Source organism: Elgaria multicarinata, chromosome 3 (assembly GCF_023053635.1).
Source record: "Elgaria multicarinata webbii isolate HBS135686 ecotype San Diego chromosome 3, rElgMul1.1.pri, whole genome shotgun sequence".
NCBI classification, from domain to species: domain Eukaryota; kingdom Metazoa; phylum Chordata; class Lepidosauria; order Squamata; family Anguidae; genus Elgaria; species Elgaria multicarinata.
The window spans coordinates 144,258,592-144,282,638 of NC_086173.1; the positions used below are offsets into that span (position 1 = coordinate 144,258,592).

Genomic DNA, 24,047 nt, shown 5'->3' on the forward strand with positions numbered 1-24,047 from the left:
GATCTCCCTCACTGCTCCGCCATGAAATTGGTCCCAGAGTGCAGGACACGGAGAAGGATCTTGGAATTGTTGTAGATCGCAAGCTGAATATGAGCCAACAGTGCGATATGGCTGCAAGAAAGGCCAATGCTATTTTGGGCTGCATTAATAGAAGTATAGCTTCCAAATCATGTGAGGTACTGGTTCCTTTCTATTCGGCCCTGGTTAGGCCTCATCTAGAGTATTGTGTCCAGTTCTGGGCTCCACAATTCAAGAAGGATGCAGACAAGCTGGAGCGTGTTCAGAGGAGGGCAACCAGGATGATCAGGGGTCTGGAAACAAAGCCCTATGAAGAGAGACTGAAAGAACTGGGCACGTTTAGCCTGGAGAAAAGAAGATTGAGGGGAGACAGGATAGCACTCTTCAAATACTTAAAAGATTGTCACACAGAGGAGGCCCAGGATCTCTTCTCGATCCTCCCAGAGTGCAGGACACGGAATAACAGGCTCAAGTTACAGGAAGCCAGATTCCGGCTGGACATCAGGAAAAACTTCCTGACTGTTAGAGCAGTATGACAATGGAATCAGTTACCTAGGGAGGTGGTGGGCTCTCCCACACTAGAGGCCTTCAAGAGGCAGCTGGACAAGCATCTGTCAGGGATGCTTTAGGGTGGATTCCTGCATTGAGCAGGGGGTTGGACTCGATGGCCTTATAGGCCCCTTCCAACTCTATGATTCTGTGATTCTAATTTCCCCGTCAGCTTTACTGCTCTACCATGAAATTTGCGTACTTTTCTTCTCAGCTTTACTGCTCTGCCACAAAAATTGCATACTTTTTAGCAATGGGGCTCACTGCTCTGTAACCCACCTGCATATGTGACAGCTAACAACGGAGAGAAAGGGGTTGGGGGGAGCCAAAAGCAGCCAGTGGCTTCACAAGGTTTTTTTTGGGGTGTGTGTATAATTACTGCAGGAGTATTTGAAGCACCCTTTGGGGGGGAAAGGATGTTTGCTAGCAAGGGAGGTGACGAAGTAGAGGATGATCCCCGTCCTCTAACAACACATGAACCTGGCTCAAAATCCAGAGCTGTTCTTTGCCCCCGCCTCATACAATGGCCTCCAACTTGGATTAGATAAATCCATGGATAAGGCTATTATTCCAAAGTAAATTCAGTGGGGATTAGTCTCAGGTAAATGGGTAAAGGTGCAAAAGAAAAACAAGCAATCACTGTAGTCTTTTGAAGCCTATGGCATCAACATTGTAAAATTGTATTTTCAGTAGTTTACAGCAGTAAAGGAAACATGGACCACATTTTCTTTTTCTTTGAACTGATTGTGACGTTGCCCTGACCCAGAGATGGCATTTCATCTGGTCCCTGGAGGCCCTACCAAATTTTAATGTAGGCGTGGTAAAAAGACTGATAGCAATTTCATTCGTAAGGAAGAGACAAAATGCGTCCTAGCTGCAAGGCATCAATAGTCCCTATTTTAATAAAGCCTCTCTCTTTGAGGTTTTGTATGAAAATGGGCATGTATGTACTGTGGAAATGGTCAGCATGAGCTCCGTAACGCTGAAGCGTTGACTGCTGGATGTCAAATACTTTATTATTGTCGAGTTTGAACACCTCCAACCTCAGATCACTATCTGGAGAACCAATCCCCCACCCCCCAAGAATTCAGAAGCTAGGAGACCCTATCCTCAGCCATTCCCCCATTCATTCCTCTGTTCTTTGTATGGGTGGAGCAGGTGGCGAGAACGCAAAGAACAAGGAGGGGTAAAAAGGTGATGGCATCCCCTCTTTTTCTAATTCAGAAAAGCAAATACACCTCTCAGAAATCAGTGGTAGCTAATGGGACGTCCTCCTTCTAGGCCAGCCCTCCAGATGTCTTGGACTTCGACTCTCATTGAGCCCAGCAAGCCTGGTCAATGGCCAAAATTGCTGGAAGCTGTAGTACCAAACATCTGGAGAAGACCAGGTTGATGCAGGCTGGCCTAGGAGAGAATCCTGTTGGAAAGGGCTGTGCTGAATCTTGACCCCACCATGTTGTTTCCATATGTTCTCAGCCTTCCTGGAGACGCCGTTGGCTCCAGAAGGTGATGAGTTTGGGGTTTATTTTTGCCAGCCCTGTCCAAAGGGCTCACTACTCCAACAGTGCTGCCCTTCTTGTTTTTTCACAGGGAAGAAGTTGGACATTGCTTGGAGGATGGAGCTACGGTCTCCTTGATTGATTGATTGATTGATTGATTGCATTTATACCCCGCCCTTTTTCCTCCAAGGAACTCAAGGCGGCATTCAAAACCCTCTTCGGCCACAGCTAGACCCAAGGTTTATCCTGGGATCATCCAGGGTTCGCCCCTGCCTGAGCACTGGATCCCCTGTGTGTCACCTAGATGAACAGGTTTGACCCCTGGACGATCCAGGGATAAACCTTAGGTCTAGCTATGGCCTTCCTCTCCATTTCTATCCCCACAACAACCCTGTGAGGTGAGTTGGGCTGAGAGTTTGTAACTGGCCCAAAGTCACCCAGTGGGTTTCCATGGCTGAGTGGGGACTAGAACCCGGATCTCCTGACTCCCGGTTCAACACTCTAGCCACTACACTACACTGGCTCTTCCCTTCTGCTCTATAAATTAAGGATAGCCAAAGACGAAGACCAGCATGTGATGGTGGCTGTTTCTCATACTGGGCGGTGGTGGCTGGGAACTCTGTATGGAGCACATGTAACCTCCTCAGGAGCCAGTCAGCCAGCCAGGGCTCAAAGGCTAGGGCCAAGCATGCAGCGGCCAAGAAAGCGGGCTGACCACTGGGGCGGGTTGTGAGGTTTTGGACATGGTGGAACACAAAGAGTTGCACACTGTTTGCCATCCTCAGTGCTCAAGGTTACAGTGTGTTGCTGTCACTTCATTTTCACCCCCCTCCTTGCTGTACATCAAGGACGAGGACCACAACTCCCATCATTGACCATGCTTGCTAGGGCTGATGGGGGTTGCAGTCCATCTGGAGAAACTCATGTCCCCTGCCCCTGCTGTACATCTAGAAGCATGGACATTCCTTGACATACACAAGGAATTTGTGCCACCCACCCTGCTGTCTCTCCCAGTTTCACCACCTGTTCTAAGGTGTCTGTGTAATCCTCATGCCCCACCCCACCCTAGGATGTCTAGCAGTCCGTCACCGCACAAACGAATTCTGTTACTCACCACTTCCTTAAACTTGAAAGCTGACAGTCCTGTCCTTCTCAAACACCAGTTTGGTTCCCTCCCACCATCTCCAATGGGCTTCCTAAGCCCTTTTCCCAGTGTCAAGGAACATAGGAAGCTGCTTTATACAGACCACGGGTCCATCTAGCCCAGGATTGTCAACACTGACTGGCAGCAGCAGCTCTTCAGGGTTTCAGGCAGGATTCCATCCCAGCTCTACCTGGAGATGCCAGGGATTGAACCTGGGACCTCCTGCGTACACAGCAGGCCCTCTACCAACTGAGCTACGGCCCCTTCCCGTTTGCCACTGGACGTATGCTATGTACTTGTGCATCCATTCCATTGCCCTCCAAGTTGGAGGGCCCCCAAGTTGGAGCATAGGGGTCTCTAGTGGAAACCCACCTCCTATGGCAGCAGGAAGCCTCTCTTAGCCTACTTATTTCCAGCTGGATGTGAGGGAGGGTGGATTAGCCTTGCCACTGGAGGAGGACTGAGGCAGGAGTCTTCCTTTAATGCAGGGGTGCGCAGCATGTGGCCTGCATGCCCCGCCCTGCCCACCTTTTCTGTGCCCCACCCCCCCGTTGAATTTGCCACTAGAATTTGATGGCACAGCAGCAAAAAAGGGGGAAAAGGGCACTAACTTCCCCATTTGACATCTTTTGGAGAAAAATCTGGTATAGGTAAGGACCTATGGATTACAGCTCAAAATCCCTAAAATTCTAAAAATGCAAATTAGCTTACGAAATGTTTTTTGTAGATTCAACGATGTATGCTTTACAAATGTGCGCTTTCACGAACAGTCATAGTGACAAATCAACAATTACACTATCAGAAGTACAAAATCAAAGTTCCAGCTGCGCTAACAAATCAAGCAATAACAAATCAAGAGGGTAATTCCGGATTATACATTCCGTTTCCAGAATGTATAATTCCGTATAATCCGGAATAACCGTCTTGATTTGTTATTGCTTGATTTGTTAGCGCAGTTGGAACTTTGATTTTGTACTTCTGATAGTGTAATTGTTGATTTGTCACTATGACTGTTTGTGAAAGCGCACATTTGTAAAGCGTACATCGTTGAATCTATAAAAAACGTTTCGTGAGATAATTTGCGTTTTTAGAATTTCAGGGATTTTGAGCTGTATTCCAAAGGTCCTTTCCTATACCTGCTTATCGCGAGGGCCACTCTTTTCTTCTTTCTTAGGGAAAAATCTGGCATTTCCCCCCTGCCGTGTCGCAGGTGGTGGCAGGGATTTGCGCCCCTCCCCAGTGGGTTCCAGGGAAGGGTAACTGCCCCCTGGACTCCCAGAATTTGTCTACCCCCATGCTAATGAATGCTGGTTGCCAACATGAGCAATTATAGTGGCGGCTTCCCAGGACTGATGGAAAATATTCCAGAAAAAGGGGGCCGGGGCAGCAGCAGCAGCAGCATCTGCAAGGGTGGCCCCTCGGCTTTTGCCCCAGCATGCCATGCGCTGGCGCCAGGCTCGTCCTGTCATAGAAGCCAGTCAACTGTCTTGCTGTTTCGGTCCATCACTGGCACTTTGTTCTGAAGGCTCGTCTTCGTGGAGGAAAACACAGACATGGTGGAACGGGAGGAGGGAAGGGCGTCCTCGAACACAGGCTGCACTTCCCGTGCGGAGCCATCTCCCTTCCTGTTCCCGGTTACAGAGAAGCCTTGGGACCCTCCAGCTGGGATGACAACTTCTCCCCAAAGAACGAAATCAGGGGTGGGTGCCTTGTAAGCTGAAACTTCTGGAGGCCACAACTCCCACCAGCCCTTACTACTGGTTATGCTGGCTGGGGCTGAAGGGAGTTGTAGGCTAAAACATCTGGAAGGCCACACGTTGTCCACCCCTACGCTGAATAAAACCTCCATAGCCAAAGGCAGTATATCTCCAAGAACAGGATACTGGGGCAAACACTGGGCGTAGCCTCTTTGCCCTGCCCGTACGTTTCCAAGCAGTGTCAGGCTGGCTGATGTTAGGAACAGAATTCGGGACACACGATCACCCCCTAGTCGGATCCAGGCAGGACACTCTTCCGTCCATCCAAACACCCCAGAGGCAGGCAGAAGCCACGGACTGTTGCCGACAGGGACGCACGAGGGCTGCATCTTCGGCCTGAAGAACTCAACTCTCCCCGCCGTGTGGGATGGCGCTGCCGCCCCCATCGGAAGGCACAGGCCGGCTGCCGACCAGGAACAAGGCCGCACAGGCGTAGCACCCTTCCAGCTGCAGCGGGAGATGGCCAATAGAAACGTCCGGCCGCCGCCCCGGCTGCGCAGCTCCAGGCTACGGCCAGTCTGCCAGAGTCAGGTCCTCAAACATCAGGTACTGCTTCAGCAGCGGGGGAAGGTCGAAGTCCGCGATGGCTCGGAGCCGCCGGTGGCCGAGAGCCCTCCGGACAGACAGGCGGCTGAGGTGCTTGAGGGACGGGGGCTGCCGACGGCACGCCTCCATCCAGGAGATCAGGGCCGGCTGCGAGACGAGGCGCTTGGGCGGGGCTCCGGTTCTCTGTGGCAGGAAGACAGAAACAGGCTTTCCTCTGGAGGCTGGAGGGAGCGGAGGCGGAAGTTGGGCTGCCCCCCCAACACACACACACACACACACACACACACACACACACGGGGCGGGGGGGGCCCATCCGCCTTGACACGGGGATGGGGCACAGCGGGGGCAGGGAACCCATGTCGCCTTGAGGGCTGAATTCCATTACAGAGAAGCTCTGGGGTGGGGTGAGGCTCCTGAGGAGGGCGGGGCTAAAGGCCAATGTGGGCGGGGCCAAAGGACCACCATAGTTTAGCTGAACACTCTTCATGCCAATAACGAACTATGGAGAGGTGGAGAACCTCTTTCACCCCGAGGGCCAACCCATTCCAGAGAAGCTCTGGGGGGTGGGGGTGGGAATGCTGTTCAGTCGTGGGAGGGGCCAAAGGCAAAAGGGGCGGGGCTGAAATGCCAAAAAAGCTAAGCTTTAAGTGTATGGTAGCTTAAAGCTCTTACCGCCAGTAACTAAAGCCTCAGGAGCAGTTTTTCAACCTTTGAGAATGGGGGGGGGGGGGGGGGGGGGAAATGGCACAAATGCTGGGAAAACACTAAAAAGATCGTGGTCAGGGGGAAAAGGGGAGGGGCCACCTGGGGAAGCCCGCAGGGTCGTACTGATATCCCAGGTGGGGCAGATCTGTTTCCTGGGCCTGAGAAACAGAACCCCGGGTGGGCTGAGCTAGAACCAAATATGGGCAGGATTTGCAACACTGCAGGGTTGTGTAGCGCTCTGTGTGTGTGACCCTATTCCTCTCTCTCTCTGCCACGCCATCTCTCTGCAGGACACATGAATCTAGGCTGAGGGCCACATGTGGGCCTTGAGCTACAGGTTCCTCTCCCTGAGTCATAAGGAAGGATTTGTGAAAGATGGATTAGCAGATGGGAGGTCAGTGGAGAGGAAAAGTTCATTACATTTATAGCCTGCCCTCAAAACAACAACCCTGTGAGATAGGTTGGGCTGAGAGTCAGTGACTGGCCCAAAGTCACCCAGTGAGCTTCCCTGGCTGAGTAGGGACTAGAACCTGGATCTCCAGACTCCCAGTCCAACACTCTAGCCACTACACTATTGGGAATGCACTACTGTGGATGATGGAGCTTGTAGTCCGATATGACTGGAGGACAGCAGTTGGGGAAGGCCAGCGGGCTTTCGCAAAGGGGTTACCTTGTTTCTGTAGCAGATGCAGGCCCCTGCCTGTACCAGCAAACGGATACACTCTGTCTGTCCACTGCACGCGGCCAGGTACATGGGGGTCACTCCCCAGTTGTCCTGCAGGTTCACATCTGCACCGTGCTGAGGAGGAAAGTGACTCATTAGCCCAGAGGTGATGAACCACTTTCAGGCCGAGGACCGGACTGCACTTCGGAGACACTCTCAGCGGCCATGATCCAGTGTCAGGTGAAGCCAAAGGCAAAAGGGGCGGGGCCAAATATACCAGCATACTGTGGCCCCGTTCAGAAGACACGTTAAACCACGGTGGTTAAGCTAGAAAGCCGGGCTGTGGTCAGAAGACACCTTAAACCAAGGCTTTAACCATGGTGAATAAAGCAAAAAGGCTCATTCACCGTGGTTCAAGCCGTGGTTTAAGGTGTCTTCTGAATGGGCCTTCTAGCTCAACGGTCTTCAACCTAAATGGTTCATAGCAAAGGTGTTGCTGCCATTTTGGGCAGTCGTGAAAGTGGGCCCCATGTTGCAGGTTGGCGGTCCGAGATGGGTCTTGGGTCTGGACCAATTGAGGACCCCTGCTGTAGCTGAAAGCTCTTATTGCCAGTAATTCAGCCTTTGGAGAGGCATTTCATCCTTTCTGAACAGGGCGGAGGGGGCTGGGAACTGCACAAATGCTGGGAAACCACCGAATCATTGGTGGCTGAGTGAAAGGGGGTGGGGCCAAGGGAAGAGGTGGGGCTATTTGTGGAACCACCCATGTCGTAGTGCCTCAGGACTGCGGGCCTCAAGTCCCCTCCCCACAATCCCAGCTGGCTGAAGTGCTATCATGCGAACCAAGTCCATGAGTCAACACCGGATGTCTTCAGGGCTACAATCTATAGGACAGGCGCCTGGTCCCAGTCCTCCACGCCCTCCCACTCCACTCCACCCCACCTCACGATAAAAGAGCAGCTGTGTGTATTTGTGAGAGCAATTTGCATTGGGAAAAGTCATGGTTTAAGCCTTCCCCACCCCCCAATGCCACAATCCCGGTCAGATTTGCCCTCCCCTCCTGCAGCAGCTTATTATATGCCGCTCCCAGTTTGTGGAATGGCTTGCCGGGAGAGATTCGTCAACTTAACAGTCTTCCGGAATTTAAGAAAGCCACAAAGACTGATCTCTTCCGGCAGGCCTACCCAGTTGAATTTTAAGATGCCTTTTTCATCATGTGCTGCTTTTAATAATGTATTCGTTTAAAATGTTTTAATCAGTTATATGCATTTTATGGTGTTTGCATTTGTGTTGAACCCTGCCTTGATCCAGAGGGAGAGGCAGGTAACAAATAAATAAATTATTTTATTTATTGCATTTCTATACCGCCCAATAGCCGAAGCTCTCTGGGCGGTTTACTATTATTATTAGAAACATTTCACTATCTAGCTACAGGCCCTTGGGAAGACGGCCACGGCTTGCGAGGCGGGAAGCCGGCACAGCCAGCAACAGAACAAGGAGGCCGGAAGGGCAATACCTGGATCAGCAGCAGGGTGCAGTCTGGGAAGAGGCCGATGGCGGCGTGGAGAGGGGTCCCTCCGTGTTTACAGCAGGAGTTGACGTCGGCGCCGTGCTGCAGCAGCAGCTCCACCGAGCGCCTCTGCCCCTTGTAGGCGGCCCAGTAGAGCGGCGTCTTGCCGTAATAATCTTTCCTGTCCACCAACTCCCTGCCTGAAACCAAAAGGCAGTGAGCAGCACGGAAACCAGCCGTTCATAATGGATTACGTATTTTTAATTATTTATATTTTAATTATGATATTTTTAATTATTCATATTTTAAATGTTTTTAAATGTTTTAATATTGTAGCTTGTTTAATTATTTTTTTAAATTATTGTATCTCTCTCTTTGCTTTAACTGTACATGTTTTAATTTGTAAAGCCGCCTTGAGTTCCAGTTTGGGAAAAAGGAAGGATATAAATTATAGGGTGACCCTATGAAAAGGAGGACAGGGCTCCTGTACCTTTAACAGTTGTATTGAAGAGGGAATTTCAGCAGGTGTCATTTGTATATATGGAGAACCTGGTGAAATTCCCTCTTCATCACAACAGTTAAAGCTGCAGGTGCCCTGCCCTCTTTTGTATCTGGTCACTCTAGTATAGCTCCTGCAGCTTTAACTGTTGTGATGAAGAGGGAATTTCACCAGGTTCTCCATATATACAAATGTCACCTGTTGAAATTCCCACTTCTATGCAAATATTAAAGATACAGGAGCCCTGTCCTCCTTTTCATATGGTCACCCTACATATAAATAAATATAACAACAACAGCAGCATGTTTGCTGGAAGCTGGAGGCCTGGTCTGCAGCACATACAGTAATGCAGAAGTGTGGAACCTCTTTCAGCCCGAGGGCCACATTCCATTCAAAGAAGTTCTTGGGGGGCTGCATTCCAGTGGTGGGCGTGGCAAAAGGGGCGGGGCCAAAATACTTGCATATTGTAGCTGAGGTAAGCCTCAGGAGAGGCATGTCAACTTTTCCGAATGAGAAAAATAATGAGCCATGGCTGGGGGAAAGGAAGTGTGGGCAGGGGCTGTGGGCGTGGCTGTATGTGGAACCCCGGAGGGCCAGGTTGGAACTGCGCCAGGCTGGGGAAGGCTGCCATAAGGTATGGGAAGAAGGGGATTGTGGGAAAAGCTGGATTTTGAGGAGGGATGTGAAAGAAGTCAATGAGGTGGCATCACACATATGTTCTGAGAGGCAACACCTCTGCAAGCATACAGGGCAGCAAGGGAAGGGAGGAGACCTTTGGGCAGTGGTGCTAGATCATGGGCAGGTATGCCATGTGAAGAGAGATGGGAATGGGGGTGGGGAGGCTATGGGGGGATAAGAGCAAGGCGCTTGTGCTGGATCCAGGCATGGCCATGAAGCCAGGGGAGGGATTTTCAGAGGGGCATCCCAGGACCAGAGGAACAAGAGAGGTGAATGGTTGGGCAGCAGAGTGCTGGGCGGGAGGGGGCAAAGGAGACTGCACTAGTCCAGGAGAGAGATGGCCAGTTTTTGCTGAGAGGGCCAGAGAGGAAGGGCCATATTTTGGCCCCTGGGGGGCCAACTGTTTGGGCCTGCAACTCCTTCCAGGTGTTTGGGCCTACAACTCCCATTAGCCCTAGCCAGTATAGCCAATGGTGAGGCATGATGGGACTTATAGTTCAAAAGAGCTGGAGGGCCACAAGTTGCCCACCTTTGTTGCAAACAGGGCAGCAACACCATAGCTACAGTCTGAGTGCGGAGAAGGAAGGGAGACGTCAAAGAGAAACCCAAGGCTACCCGCAGCCTGTTCGACAGGGTGCTAGGAAGAGGGGTGGAAATGTCTGCTGTATTTTCAAAAGCTGGAGGCAGGGCTGAAAAGGTGACTGGGGCAGAGCCTGGCTGGATCTGACCAAAGGCCCACCGAGCTAAGTGTCTTGTTCCCAATAATAGTCAGCCAGGTGTCTTCATTGTCCCTCTCTGTGTTTTGCAAAACCCAAATTAGGCAACATAAGAGAGTTCAAATCAACATGCTCAATTTGCATACTCAATACAGGTTTCAAAATTCAGCTACACACTCACACACACTGGTTTTCTGGGACGCGACATTTCGATTGCCTGGGCACAGGACTGTACTGGTTCCTGATTAAAGTGGTTCAGCGGTCCTACGTGCAACACCCACCTGAGGTCACCAGGAGTTGCTTCAACTTCTCCACGTTGCCGCGGCTGGCCTCGTAGTGCAACTCCGTCCACCTGTAGTTGTAGCTGGGCGCTGCCTGGTAACGCTTGGCCGGGGGGCGCGAGGACTCTGGGGCGGCCTGGTTGCCGTAGGGCGCTCTGGAGAGGGAACTGATGTAGAAGCCCATCTTGCCAATGGAACAGACTCCCTCCGTCCACATGGATCGGCCGGCACAGGAGGGGCGTGGGCAGCATAGGGCTCTGGGCTGACGCAACGCTGAGAAAGAAACAGGGATAAGGTTCAGAGGTTAGGACCCCTGGCAGGGCACGGCAGCAGGGTGAGCCCCGCTTTCCTCTGGGTTTGTTCCACAGCACACCTCCATGGTTGTGGGCTGCTAAATCAGGGCTGGGCCAATGGATGTGGAGCACCATGGCCATTTTTGTGCTCCCCTCTGCCCCCCACCCAGTATCGTACTGCCCTTATACAAATCTATGGTGCAACCACATTAGAATACCGTGTACAGTGCTTGTCACCACACCTAAAAAAGGATATGATAGAGCTGGAAAAAGTGCAGAAAAGGGCAACTAAAATGATCAAGGGGCTGGAGCATCTCCCCTGTGAGGGAAGGTTACGTCAACTGGGATTGTTTAGCTTGGAAAAAAGGAGGCTAAGAGGAGACCTGATAAGAGGTATGGTATGGAGAATGTGGACAGGGAGACATTTTTCTCCCTCTCTCAAAATACTAGAACCCGGGATCATCCCATGAAGCTGATTGGTGGGAGATCCAGGACAAATTATTATTATTATTATTATTATTATTATTATTATTATTATTAATTTATTTATATAGCACCATCAATGTACATGGTGCTGTACAGAGTAAAATAGTAAATAGCAAGACCCTGCCGCATAGGCTTACTATCTAATAAAACCACAATAAAACAATAAGGAGGGGAAGAGAAAGCAAACAGGCACTGGGTAGGGTAAACAGGCACAGGGTAGGGTAAAACTAACAGTATAAACTCAGAACAAAATCAAGTTTTAAAAGCTTTAGGAAAAAGAAAAGTTTTTAGCTGAGCTTTAAAAGCTGCGGTTGAACTTGTAGTTCTCAAATGTTCTGGAAGAGCATTCCAGGCATAAGGGGCTGCAGAAGAAAATGGACGAAGTACTTCTTCACACAGTGCATAGTTAAATTATGGAATTCACAACCACAATATGTGGTGATGGCCACCAGCTTGGATGGCTTTAAAAGGGGGTTGGATAAATTCCTGGAGGCAAAGGTTATCAATGGCTACTAGCCCTGATAGTTGTGTGCTACCTCCAGTATTCGAGGCAGTAAGCCTGTGTGCACCAGTTGCTGGGGAACATGGGCGGGAGGGTGCTGTTGCACCATGTCCTGCTTCTTCAACCTTGGCTGATGGCTGGTTGGCCACTGTGTGAACAGAGTGCTGGACTAGATGGACCCTTGGTCTGATCCAGCAGGGCGCTTCTGACGTTTTTATCCGTGTTCCCCTGCCGCCACTGAATTTGCTGTCATGGTGGCTGTAGCACAAAAATTAGCAGGGGAAGCGCCTGCCTTGTTTCCAAACAGGATTCTGGGAGGTTTCCGGGAGTGCAATTCCAGTTGGAAACAAGGAGCACGCTCACAACACGCCTCATTTCCCTGCTGTGGCAAACTCAGCAGCACGTTTGGTGATGGCAGGAGCAAAGTACGCCCTATGGTGGGTTCCAGTGGGGCCACTGCAGCCTCTGCGACCCACAGAGTCACTGTACCTGCAACAGGAGGAGGAAACAACAGCTCGTCATCAATGGGAATTGAAGTAGGGGTTCGGATGGGGACCATCAGCTGCAGTCACACCAGTTGCCTATGAGCTTCTCTACATTAAGCAAAAATCCCGCATCCTTACCAGACTTTCTTCCGGAGTCTTTCCAGGTTTACAACTGGCTCCTTTAGATGGCAACCATGTGATTTAGAATTGAAAACTTCCCTTCTTGGCAGTGCCCTATATATCCAATGAAACATCACCATGTAGTGGCAGAATTATGTGCTAGGTTGGCATTGCACAGTGCCGATATCTGGGTCAGTTTTTATTTCAGCTTATCTCCAAACTTTTTGAAAGCGGGATAAAGGGGAAAGCACGGGAGAAGTCCTGGAGGTTGATGACATCATGTAGTGGACTCGCAAACTTCCTTGAGTGATCAATCACGAGCACACAATAATCACTTGTGCAAAGAAGCTCTATGACATGCCAAACATTCACACAACCATCATGGCAACTTCACCACTGTTTCACACTCCTGAGCAATGGGGTGTTCCTGGGCAGCCTTTCACAGGCTCAGCGTCCTTTCAAAGACAGGGACAGCACTGGCAACTAACCATGGAACGGGCCTTTGGACCCTGCCTGTGTGCTTCCAGGAAGCATCTGGATGGGCCGTTGGTCTGATCTGGTCAGCAGGGTTCTCCTTCAATCTTATGGAGCTTTATTGTAGTATCTATTTGTTTACAAATGTACATGTTGATCAAGAAAGTGGGGAGCGGGCATGAACTCAAACAGCACTAGTCCCCAAAAGTCGCATTCATCCCCCATGACTACTTTTTGCCAGCAAGCTGGGGTGGTGGTGGAAGAGCTCTCTTTTGTAATCTCTGTCTACTTTCAAACCTATCTGTCCCCCCCACATTTCCTTTCACACACATTCAGGAAAACAGTTTTAGCCCCTCTCTGGCAGGTTGATGCAACCAACATTCTTAGCTGACCTAGACTGCCTGTCTTCAATTAGTGCCTTTTCACACACGATGAAGGCAAACCAGAATTGTCACTAAAGGTATGCGAGACAGAGAGACTCAGCCCCACTTTACTCTCTCCTGAACTGCTGTGGCACACGTTTGCAAACACAAATGGATCTCCACTTCTTGTTTGGTCACCCTTTTATACGTTCAAGTTTACACAAAATGCCTTAGATGTACACCTAAAAAAAAGGAATGGGTGAGATCAGGCCTCCTTTTGCAATGCTGCTTGCAGGATAGTTCTACAGCTCATCCTAACACTAGCTAAATCTTGTCGTTTTTTCCTGTATAATATTGCCAGGATTCGATCATTTTTGTCTGTCTCTTCTGCCAAGACGCTTGTTCATGCGCTGGTCATTTCACGGTTGGACTACTGCAACCTTCTTTTCTCTGGCCTTCCTTCTTCTCACATCAGTCCGTTGGTTTCTGTTCACCACTCTGCCTCAAAGATCATCTTCTTGGCTCACCACTCTGACCATGTTACTCCGCTTCTGAAATCTCTTCATTGGCTTCCAATTCACTTCAGAATCCAATATAAACTTCTCCTGTTAACCATCAAAGCTTTTCACTATCTAGCTCCTTCCTATCTCTCCTCTCTCATCTCACACTATTGCCCCGCTCGTGCTCTTTGCTCCTCTGATGCCATGTTTCTCGCCTGCCCAAGGGCCTCTACTTCCCTTGCTCGGCTTCGTCCATTTTCTTCTGCTGCCCCTTACGCCTGGAACACTCTTCCAGAACATTTGAGAACTACAAGTTCAATCGCAGCTTTTAAAGCTCAACTAAAAACTTTTCTTTTTCCTAAAGCTTTTAAAACTTGATGTTGTGCGGACTTTATACTGTTAGTTTTACCCTACCCTGTGCCTGCTTACCCTACCCTGTGCCTGTTTGCATTCTCTTCCCCTCCTTATTGTTTTACTATGATTTTATTAGATTGTAAGCCTATGCGGCAGGGTCTTGCTATTTACTGTTTTACTCTGTACAGCACCATGTACATTGATGGTGCTATATAAATAAATAAATAATAATAATAATAATAATAATAATAATAATAATAATAATAGCTTGGTGCAGTTGCAACACAGCTCCATTGGATATCCCCCACCCCTTTCAGTTTCTGAGCCAATCTAACTGTTCCAATCCACACCTTTCAGCATTTTTGCTAACCATGGTTAGCTCAAACAACAGACAAACCAATTTTTATCTCTCCCACCTCCCCACCCCAACACACACAGAAGTTAGCAGGCTTACAACCTGCCAGGGCTTGGAACTCGAAATATGTGATGCATCATGAAATTTCATGAAATCTCTGGTGAATCTCTCTGAGTCACTATTGTTCCGCTTAAGTAGCACTAGGACTCAGCCTTGACGCATGCAAAGTAATAATCAAGAAGTGCTCTTAAGCATGCACAGAGTGCATCTTCCTCCCAACTAAATACACTCTCGCTCCTGCAAAAATAAATCTGGAGTAAGAGGATTTGGTTTCAAGGCAAGTCTTGAGCCACACCCCACCTGGCTTCTCAAGGGGTCTGCTAGCCCAGGACCACTTGGAGCCCTAGCCTACAAACGCCATCAGATCCACCACCTTGCTTTCACCACCTGCAGCAGAAGCAGAGAATGACCCCAAGGGTGCAGGAGTTTAATACCCAGGCAGCACAGCCCTGGACATCTGTCGGGTGCACTTCTACACTTGATATTAGCCAAAAGGCCGGAACACATGCAGAGTGCAGTTGTCCCAACTCACCGTTATTAATGGTTGACGCTTGACCACACGTCCATCTGAACTCAGGCAGGTGTGGAATAGAGGCTTTCAAACCAGATGAACCCCGACCACTCTCCTTGAGAAAAATCTGGGGTGGGGGGAACCCATGGCGACAGCAATCGGTAAAGAGCACGTCTGTCCTATTCTAGTGGAGAGAAACAGCTGTCCTAGGCAGCCATCATCGAGGATCCCCTGGGGCGTAAAGCTGGGCCTCGCGCCCTGAATCGATTCAGAGTTCGTGCACCGCCACACGTCCTCTCCCTTCCTCGCAATCCGGAGCGGTGCAGGGCGCGCGGATCCGAATTAACTCCCGCTCTGACCTCGTCGCCATTGTTTTTGCAAATCGTGCCAGGACGGATCGTGGTGGGAGTAGCCGGATCCTCCCTCCGCGGCTTTGGACGCCCGCGGGCCTCCCCTTCCTATTCGATGCTCGCCGCCAGTCCCACCCGCCGCCGGACACCTGCCATCCGCATGCAGGCGCTTACCTCCGGCCTGAGCTGCGCCGTCCCAAGCCTGCTCCTTCCTCAGTGAGAGGCGGCGGCCATCTCCGAAGGATCCGCGGGCTGGCAGGGCTGCTGGGAGTTGTAGTCCCTTGTCAGCACAAGTGATGGCGTGGGAAACCTACGCCACGTCTCGCCTCCTCCTCCCTCCGAAGCACCCCCGAGTGGATCGCAGGCCCGGAGGATGAGGGAGCCCCTTCCTCTCTCTCTCTTTCTCTCTCTCTCGCTCTGTGTGTGTGTGTGTGTGTGTCACAGGATGGCGCTGATTATGGAGGTGCCACCGTTTTTCCGATGTTTGTGGGGCCCCGTTAATGTGCCTTTAATGGCGACGTCATGGCAAACAGAAATTCAACAGCTGCTAAGTTTCCCCTCTCCCCCGCCCCCAGCAGGTAGGGAGCGCACTAATCCTAAATAACAGCCGCATTGCGTGAAAATCAGCCCCCAAATGCCAACATCTTATCTGGAGGCATCTCCATCTAGGGTTATCGTCTTCCTGGCTGGTTTTGCTCCAGTGCCGAGAATCATACAGCTGGAAGGAACCCCTAAAACTCATCTAGTTCAACCCCTCTGCCAATGCAGAAAATCCACTACTGCAGCATCCAAGATAGAAGTTTTTCAGCAGAGGCCACCTAAGGAGTCCGCCCCCTTCTAAGGCAGTCTGTTCACTGTCAAAACAAGTCATAAAGTCAGGAAGTTCGTCCTTATGTTTTGTCTAAATCCCTTTTCTTGTAATTTGAAGCTCTGGTTTGGGTCATACCCTGTGAAGCAACTGAAAACAAATTTGCTCCATCATCCATGCAATAACCCTTCAAATATTTGTAGATGGCTTTCGTATCACCGTCTCTTCTTCAGGACAAACATACCAGTCCCTTCAACCTTTCGTCTTAAAACCTGGTGTCCCCAGGCCTCTCCCAACTTTGTTGTCTTTCTCTACACACATTCCAGTTTATGAATATCCTTCAGCTGCGGTGGCCAGCTTCTTAACAGCAGACTCACACAAAGAAATTAAGCGGGTGAAACTTTCCCTGGCATGGAGAGAATTTCTATGAAAAGCTTCACCTGCTAACTCTGTATCAGTTTGCGCTGTTAAACACAAAAGTAGAGGCGGGGTGGATGGAGGGGAATGAACAACCAAGCTTCCCACATATCTCGCTGATGGCTCTTAATTCATCATTAAGGAAGCCACTGACATAAGAAACCAGGAGCCGGAGCCCTGTTCTGTGTTGTATATTAAAGTTTATTGAATTACCGTGTAAGAATTTTGCTCTGTAATAAAGTCATCTGGGATCTAAACTGATTATTTACAGACAAAACTTCTCATTTCATGATAAAATTCCTACTTTGCTGAGAACAATATCTACAATAACATTATTACACTACAGAACAAAACGAAACGGGCTGGTTTGTTTGTCAAGCTTTCCAGATTAATAATAATTGATTCTCCAGTCGGTTGAGAGAGCACATTTGGGCAACTGGACCGGAATGCAAAAAGGGAAAGTGGGATAGTGACTTGGGATGCAAGAAACCAGAAAAGAAACACACACACCCCCCACAAAGTCCAGTAAGGGGCTGCAGCCCATCCCCAATAGCGGTCATGAGCAGATTCTTTCAACAAAATTAAGCCCCCCTTCGAGGATGTTCCTTCCAGCATTTATGGTGAACTGAAAGATCTATTGAGCATATAAGGCAGACTCCCCCAACCTGGTGCCCTCCAGATGTTGTTGCACTTCAGCTCCCATCAGCCCCTACCAGCATGGCCAATAGGCAGAAATGCTGGGAGTTGTTCAAAACACCCGGGAGGGAAGGACCAGGTTGTGGGGAAGCTGATATAGGATTACTGAGATGTTAGCAGGACAAGTATCCTCTCTTTAACAGTCTCATAACTCTGGTAGTGGAAGTAGCCACAGCCTTGCCATAAGGTTGCCAGCTGACCAGAACAAAAGCCCTGTTCTGCTCAAGTGTATTTCAACAGCATATTTGATCTGTAGAAATCAGAAGAGGCTTATTTTCACAGCATGGCAACACACGCATTATCCACCTGTTGGTGTCTGGAGATCTTCTCAGGCCTCTAAATGCCAAGAACCAATTTGCTAGAGACTGGTGAGATTGGGGGGCAACTGCAATGTACCTCTAGCATAAATATGAGGGCAGCTGCCATCCTGTTCTGTAAAACATACCGTGTGTCCAAGAGCCATCCATGCAGGACTTTCACAGTACAAGAAGGACAATCATCCAGCTGTACAGAACTCAAGACTAAAGTTCTCCTCAGAGGCAAGACTTAACTTAAACCAGGACTTTTGACTTGCAATCAGGTTTTCAATTATAAAGCCAGTCTTGGAATGGGGGAATAGTAAAGGCAAGAGGCGTCCCGATCTTGTACAAAGTGACTTTCCTTCAGCACTAAGCAGGGAAGAACTTCCAGGTCAAAGGGCATGGCTTCCAAGCTGGCTCAATATAACAGGCAGAAGAAATATATGAAGGCAGGATTGAGAGCTTCAAGGATTATACCAAAGGGATAAGCAGTTGTGTTACCATGAGAGTTGTGTTCCAGAGCACAAGAGACACAAAATAGGTTAAGGCGACATTATACTATTGTAGGTGAGGCTCCACATAGGAGGGGTTGGATGAGGCATGTGGCTAGGGGAGTTTTAGGATTTCCATAGCCCTCCCCTGAGAGTCTCACATGCGTAATCTCAGTAATCTTTACAACTACTACGTAACTAGTACCCTTATCAGCATTCCCCAAATGATAAACTGGAGGTTGTGGCTGAAGGCACCGAGGGAGGTTATGGCTAGGCTGAGATCTGACCCAGGAACTTTCAAGTGGATGATGGATGCTCGTCCTAAGCAGCAGACACCAGCATTTGAATTTCTTTGGCAAACTAGGCATGGCCCAGGAGATTCATGAAAAGGGTCTCTTGCATTATTGTTAAAAGACAGCACGATTTGAATTGGAACTGTGATCTTGGGGAGTGGGATAAATCTTTCTCCACTGGTGCCATTTTCTTGATTTAAGTCCCTCTGAAGCTGGTGTTTGCCCCAGAGGGGAAAACATGCAAGAAGCCACATGGTAGCTGTAGGTTCTACCGCACAAGAAAAGTAGTTTCAGGGAGTTTTAATTCAGGAAAATGGCACAGAGAAATCCCCCAACACCATGACAGCTCCTAACAGCTGCAGTTAAATAAATAAGCAAAAGAAAAACTTGCAGATATCCTTCGCACGGATTTGCCACATCATATCTAGTTTGGGCCTTACCTGATCAACCTATTTTGGTCCATAAATGTGTAGATTGTTAAGTTACACAAAACTCTTCATAGGAACGAGTGAAGAGTTCTGAGGAACTTGAAAGCTTGCATGTGCTTATCACAACAGAGACGGTCCAATAAAAACTTCTCATCTCTTCTGTTTTGCAGTCTGGGGGTACACCAATGAGAAAACCTGCCAGTCAGGCAAAACCCTGACAAAAAAGATGGCATTACTACCGGAGGGCTTGCAAAAAAAGAGCGATCCCTGCTACTGGATCTATTTGCGAAGAAGGGTCCCAATCTGCCACTTGATATAGCTGACCGGAGCACAAGTGCTGCTTTGGGTTTGGACTGGAAATATACCAAGAGCAGCACTGAAGCCTCCTGGGTCAAGAAGGGGCAAAGGGACAAGGTATTGGGAGTGCTGGTGTGGACACACCTCATCTGGGTTTATCGTAACAGAAAAGAATGGGGAACACATTTCAGCTGAGCTACAAGATAGGGTTGCTGACGGACCAGAAATGAACACCATCTGGTTGTTCCTGAGCCTTTTAAGCCGGAACTAAGAAACCGGCAAGTGATGCTTTTCATGACAGGGACAGAAATATTATCACCTGCTAATAAGGCCTGCAGATCAAGCTGCTCCCGAAGGCACAGGGGGATGGCAACCCCAGCCCGAGAAGCAACGAAAGCTGCCGCTTGGGGACTTCGGCCTCAGACCTCAGAAGGCGTCAGAGATGCAAGCGATGGCTTCTGTAAAGAAGCTGAGCAGCCCCCTGGCAGAGCTAAGAAAGCCTCATGGAGCTCAGGGCAAAAGGAGGCGTGGGAGGAAGAGGCTGTCCACTCAAGGAGGAAGCGCTAAGACAAAGGGGGAAGGAGTTAACGTCTTGAAAGCTCTGAAAATATTCCCACCACCACCACCAACTACCGTGCGATCTACGGATCCTACTCAAAAACAGCGGCAAGCGGGAGTGCAAGGCAGCCGGAGGGAAGCAGGACTTCCTTTGTGCTTTCTGGAGAGCGTGGCGAGGCGTGGGGGGGTCTTGCGCCTGAAGAAGCGGCTGCGGAAACGCTTCGTGGACCGCCTCGACTGGCCGTGGCTAAGCAAGACGGAGGTGGCTCCTCCACGCTCCAGGGATCTGGGCAGGCTTCCAGCTACCTGCGAGCCCCGGCGCTTCCAAGTCCTAGGCCTCTGGCGCGCCCTTCCTCAGCCAGTTCCTCTGTGCTTGTCCTAGCCTGCTTCGGAAAGGAAGTGCCGCTGGATGAAACAGGAGAGACCCGGAGGGCGGGGCAGGGCGGCTCTCCCCTTGCTTAGCCAGGAGGATGTCCTCTCTCGGGGCCCAAGGGAGTCTGTAGACGCTCACGCAGCTTCAGGGCCCCTGCCTGAGCTGTCCTTTGCAGTGTCTTCAGGCTGCAGAGGGGAGAGGCAAAGATCCGGCGTCCCCCCGCCCCGGCGTCCCACACCTAGTCTCTCACCCCCTTGGCACATTCACGACAACAGGCCTCCTGGCCGCTTGGCTCAGCCCATCTGGAGGAACCCAGGTTCTGTTTAGGGAGGATTTCCCTAGCGTTCATTATTATCATCACCATCATCATTATTTTTATTATTATTATTTTTAAAAAGTCTGTATAAAAAACAAAGTCCGCTGGCACCCTCGGCCCCTCTCGCTGGGCCTTTCCTGATCTGCGGCTGCTTCCTCTGTCCACCTCCACGTGGAGTGTCTGGTCCTGACTGCAACGGGTGCCGCCTGCTCCCCCCCCCGTCTCGGCCTGACTGTCCCTCTGTGCACGTCACAAGTCTGTGACTTTGTTCTCCACTGCTGCGGCGATCTGCTGCAGGCGGTATCCCAGCTGCATCTTCTGTGCCGTCGGGTCCTCCTCCAAGGCAGTGATGATCTGCAGGGAGACTCAGAGCCGTTAGCCAAGGGTGGCGGGGGTGGGGTACGGATGGACCTTCAGCCTCAAGGCTGGGCTTTTGAAGAGGATGCTGCGAATGCTGTTAGCCAAAGGCTCCAATCCCCAGTGATAGCTAATGTAGACACCCCCATCCCCCAGGCCTTAAGGTATTTGGAAGGGGCCCTGCTCAGGGTGCCTTCCTTGCTGGAATAGGGCTGGTATCCATTAGAAGCAGGGCCTTTTTGATAGTGGCGCCCCAACTGCAGAATGCTCTTTCCCCGGAAGTCTGCAGAACTCAATTCCTTTCTTCCTCCAATTGAATTCCTATTTCTTTTCTCCCTGCAATCCTTTCAATGGCCAAGGGGTGAGTGCTAAAACAATCCTTTGGTAGGGGTCACGGGGGGGGGGGGGGAGTAGGAGGGAGGAGAATTGGTCTGGGAGGATACTTGTGCCCTCCCAGTAGCCATATCCCTTCCCTGAGATCCTCAGTCTGCCCAGGCACACCTTTAAGCTCAGGCTGATGGAAAGCAAGTGGCAAGCTTCCCTTCAGCCATCCATGCTCCCAGTGGCCAGGGGAGCTCACACCTGGCTACACTGCTCTCTGCTGCTAGGGGCATTTCCGTAGCACTATACAGGCTCAATCCGCCAATTTGTGGAGTTTGGGGAAAGGCACAGGGTTGTTTTGACTCTCCACAATTTTTCTGCAAGGGAAGGCACTGGAGCATGGGTTCTCAACAAGGGGGGAATTCCCCCCCCCGGGGGGGGATTTTAGGGTTCCAGGGGGGGAATTGGGGCCACTATTCAGCAAAGTATGATGTCCTGTAGATTATGTCTTCCTACACATGTTATTCAAAACGTCCCAGAAAAGTGTCATGTTGTCCGCAAAAGCCAGGCCTTTGCTCTCTTTTCTCTCCCTCCCTCGCAATCCTAGAAGTTTCAAGCTTCCTTTTAAAGGGGCAACGCAAAGCATGTGAGCTGAGAATGTAAAAGGGGCCATGCTTTGCGTTGCCCCTTTAAGTGGGACTAATCTAGAAAAATAAATAAAAGATTTTCAATATTATATGCATATTATTTGGAATGCACCTTTTGAGTTAGACTGTCTTGGGAAGGGGGTAACTATATTCTGAACAATGGTGAAAGGAGGGAATGGAGCAAAAATGGTTGAGAACCACTGCACTAGAGACCATCTCGCCTCTTGCCTTCTCCCATCCCTTCCCATTCAGACTTCCCCTTGCAGCCATTTGAAAGGGCCCATCCTGCTCCAGCTGCTTCGGCCACCAGGCCAGAAGAGAGCGAGAGAGAACTTTTGCCCTTTGCCGCCCAGGCCAGCAAATGCCCCCGCCCCCCTGCAACCCACAGATATTGAACCTTTTCCAGCTGAGGGGCTGAATCTGGCTCTCAGGGCCGCATTCCAGTGGCATGTTTTAGCTGAAAGTCCGTATCGACAGTAGCTAAGCCTCTAGAGGGGCATTTTAACCTTTCAGAATGGGCCTGGGGGAAATATACAAAAGCTGGGAAACTCTGTATTGGATCTGGTTTTGGAAGGATGGAGAGGAGTCAGATGTGAACTTACCCAGAGTCATATGCAGTGTTTAGTAGCATATGCGTACTTATTTAGTAGAGTAAGTTGGCAATAATTACGAAGTTCTCATAGCTGTATAGTGACGGTCAGGTTTTTTTGCTGCTTAACACCAAGCAGACAGCCATTCATTGCACTTCATACTTTATGAAGATAAGATTTGTTTTTCCTTCTTTCCTGCCAAGAAATTAAACCCCGCCTTCTTTCTACTTCTTCATGAAGAGAGGTGTGTGTGTGTGTGTGTGTGTGTGTGTGTGTGTGTGTGTGGGCTGACCATTTCTGGAACTTAGGAGTGACACTTATAAAATCCAAACACACTGGCTTGGCTCTTGGTTCTGACTTCGGGAGGAGGAAGGGTGCCTGCCTGCCCGGAGACCCGAGGCCTGTGGGATGACACCCCGTTGCATCCAAGGAACCAATGCAACACCTAGTAAAGGGATCGTGATCTGCCAGTTGAGGGTGCGTATAAGGTTTCCTTTGTCTTTATTATCTGAATCCATTTTCTATCAACAAACCAGATCATTCTTTCATACAAGTGAACTTGAGTCATATTGGTACCCTCAAATCTGTTTAATGGGGGTCCTTGGCTGGATCAGGATTAAGATCAACACCAAACCACCAAAGAACAGCGGAAGGTGTGTGGGGGGGGGCAGATTTGGCCCACAGGGCTGAGGTTCCCCACCCCTGCTGTAACCCATTGGGATGGCGGGAGGGCCCTGCCTCCCCTGGCAGCCTTTTCAGAGGGCTCCTTCAGCCTATTGACACTTCCTAGGTCAGAGGGTGTCTTACACTCTTCCTATGAGTAAGGAATTATGACCGAATCATTTTAGTACTGAGGAGGTTTTATTAGGTATCTATTCTGAAGCTCTTTTGAACTATCTTGTTAGCAGAGGTCTCTCCATTTTTAACAGGAAACTGTAAAGTAGCCATCATATTGCAGGCAAAATGTCATCATGTCCTGTATGCGAGAATGTCTCCTTGAGTGCATCCTTCTTATCTAACATAAACAAGAGCTCCGGCTCCAGTGCTGCTGTGTCAAAGTTAACCTTTTGTAACTTATTGTAAGGCCAAAGGTATTGTTTATAGAACAGAGAGGATTGTTTAGCATAATTAGCTATGCCCCAGTGTTATGCTCTGATTGGTTTATGCTGCTACTGGGCCCTGCCCCTTGCAAGCTCAAATACTGTACTGTATTCCCTATGTCTTTTGTCTGATTGCTCCCTTTGAAGAGGCCAGGCCTTGATTACTAATCAATAAAGCGCTTTCGAACCCTCTGTCACTGGAATGGTGGAGTCGTGCTTAAGGGCTGTTTGGATTTCGTCCCTGGGTGAAAAGAACATTGATCTAACAATCTTTTATAGAGAAAAGCTACGGATAATGTATTCATATTTTGGTTCATTGTTTTTTTCTCACTTTGAGTAACGGGTGACACCCACACCCCGCCCCCAATGCGCACAAATTCTTATGAATTATTTTGAATCATCCCCCTTAAGGAAGGTTGGGGATCATATTGTAATGCAGTTAGGACACAATGCAGCCCCAGATGTGGTTCAGACGTTCTTGCGGTAAGTCGGGGTGTGTGGGAGGGGGTTGGAATTAAATTATACATTTAAGGAGGGTTTTGGAAGACAGCAGTCTATGATATTGCCACCCATGTTTTATACACAGCATTCATTGGGAAAGGAGGTAGGGTGGAACTACTAGATAAACCACTGTTTCC

At 49.7% G+C, this 24,047-nt stretch overlaps 2 protein-coding genes across 2 annotated transcripts in view; both read right to left on the reverse strand.

The window, feature by feature from the left end:
• Positions 1-5,427: 5,427 nt before the first annotated feature.
• On the reverse strand, positions 5,428-15,434 carry LOC134396862 (poly [ADP-ribose] polymerase tankyrase-2-like). The gene is made up of 5 exons (XM_063123455.1): positions 15,090-15,434; positions 10,567-10,839; positions 8,399-8,592; positions 6,889-7,017; positions 5,428-5,696 (listed from the first exon to the last, which is right to left on the reverse strand). The coding sequence occupies exons 2-5, from the start codon at positions 10,781-10,783 to the stop codon at positions 5,475-5,477; spliced, it is 762 nt and encodes a 253-aa protein (XP_062979525.1). The 5' UTR covers positions 10,784-10,839; positions 15,090-15,434; the 3' UTR covers positions 5,428-5,474.
• A 4,733-nt stretch (positions 15,435-20,167) lies between these two features.
• PLXNB1 (plexin B1) overlaps positions 20,168-24,047 on the reverse strand; it is a 146,066-nt gene continuing 142,186 nt past the window's right edge. The window contains exon 39 of the mRNA XM_063122145.1: positions 20,168-20,748. Coding sequence (XP_062978215.1) covers positions 20,644-20,748 — 105 coding nt within the window. The 3' untranslated portion in view covers positions 20,168-20,643. The remainder of the gene's footprint in view (positions 20,749-24,047) is intronic.

What these genes read in the sequence shown, in the direction of transcription:
- LOC134396862 (XM_063123455.1), bottom strand. Translation starts at nt 10,783, where the DNA reads ATGTGGACGGAGGGAGTCTGTTCCATTGGCAAGATGGGCTTCTACATC. An exon ending in GCAACTCCTGGTGACCTCAG is followed by an intron (nt 8,593 to 10,566) that starts GTGGGTGTTGCA and finishes TTTTGGTTTCAG; the next exon opens with GCAGGGAGTTGGTGGACAGG. An exon ending in GCACCCTGCTGCTGATCCAG is followed by an intron (nt 7,018 to 8,398) that starts GTATTGCCCTTC and finishes TTTCCTCCTCAG; the next exon opens with CACGGTGCAGATGTGAACCT.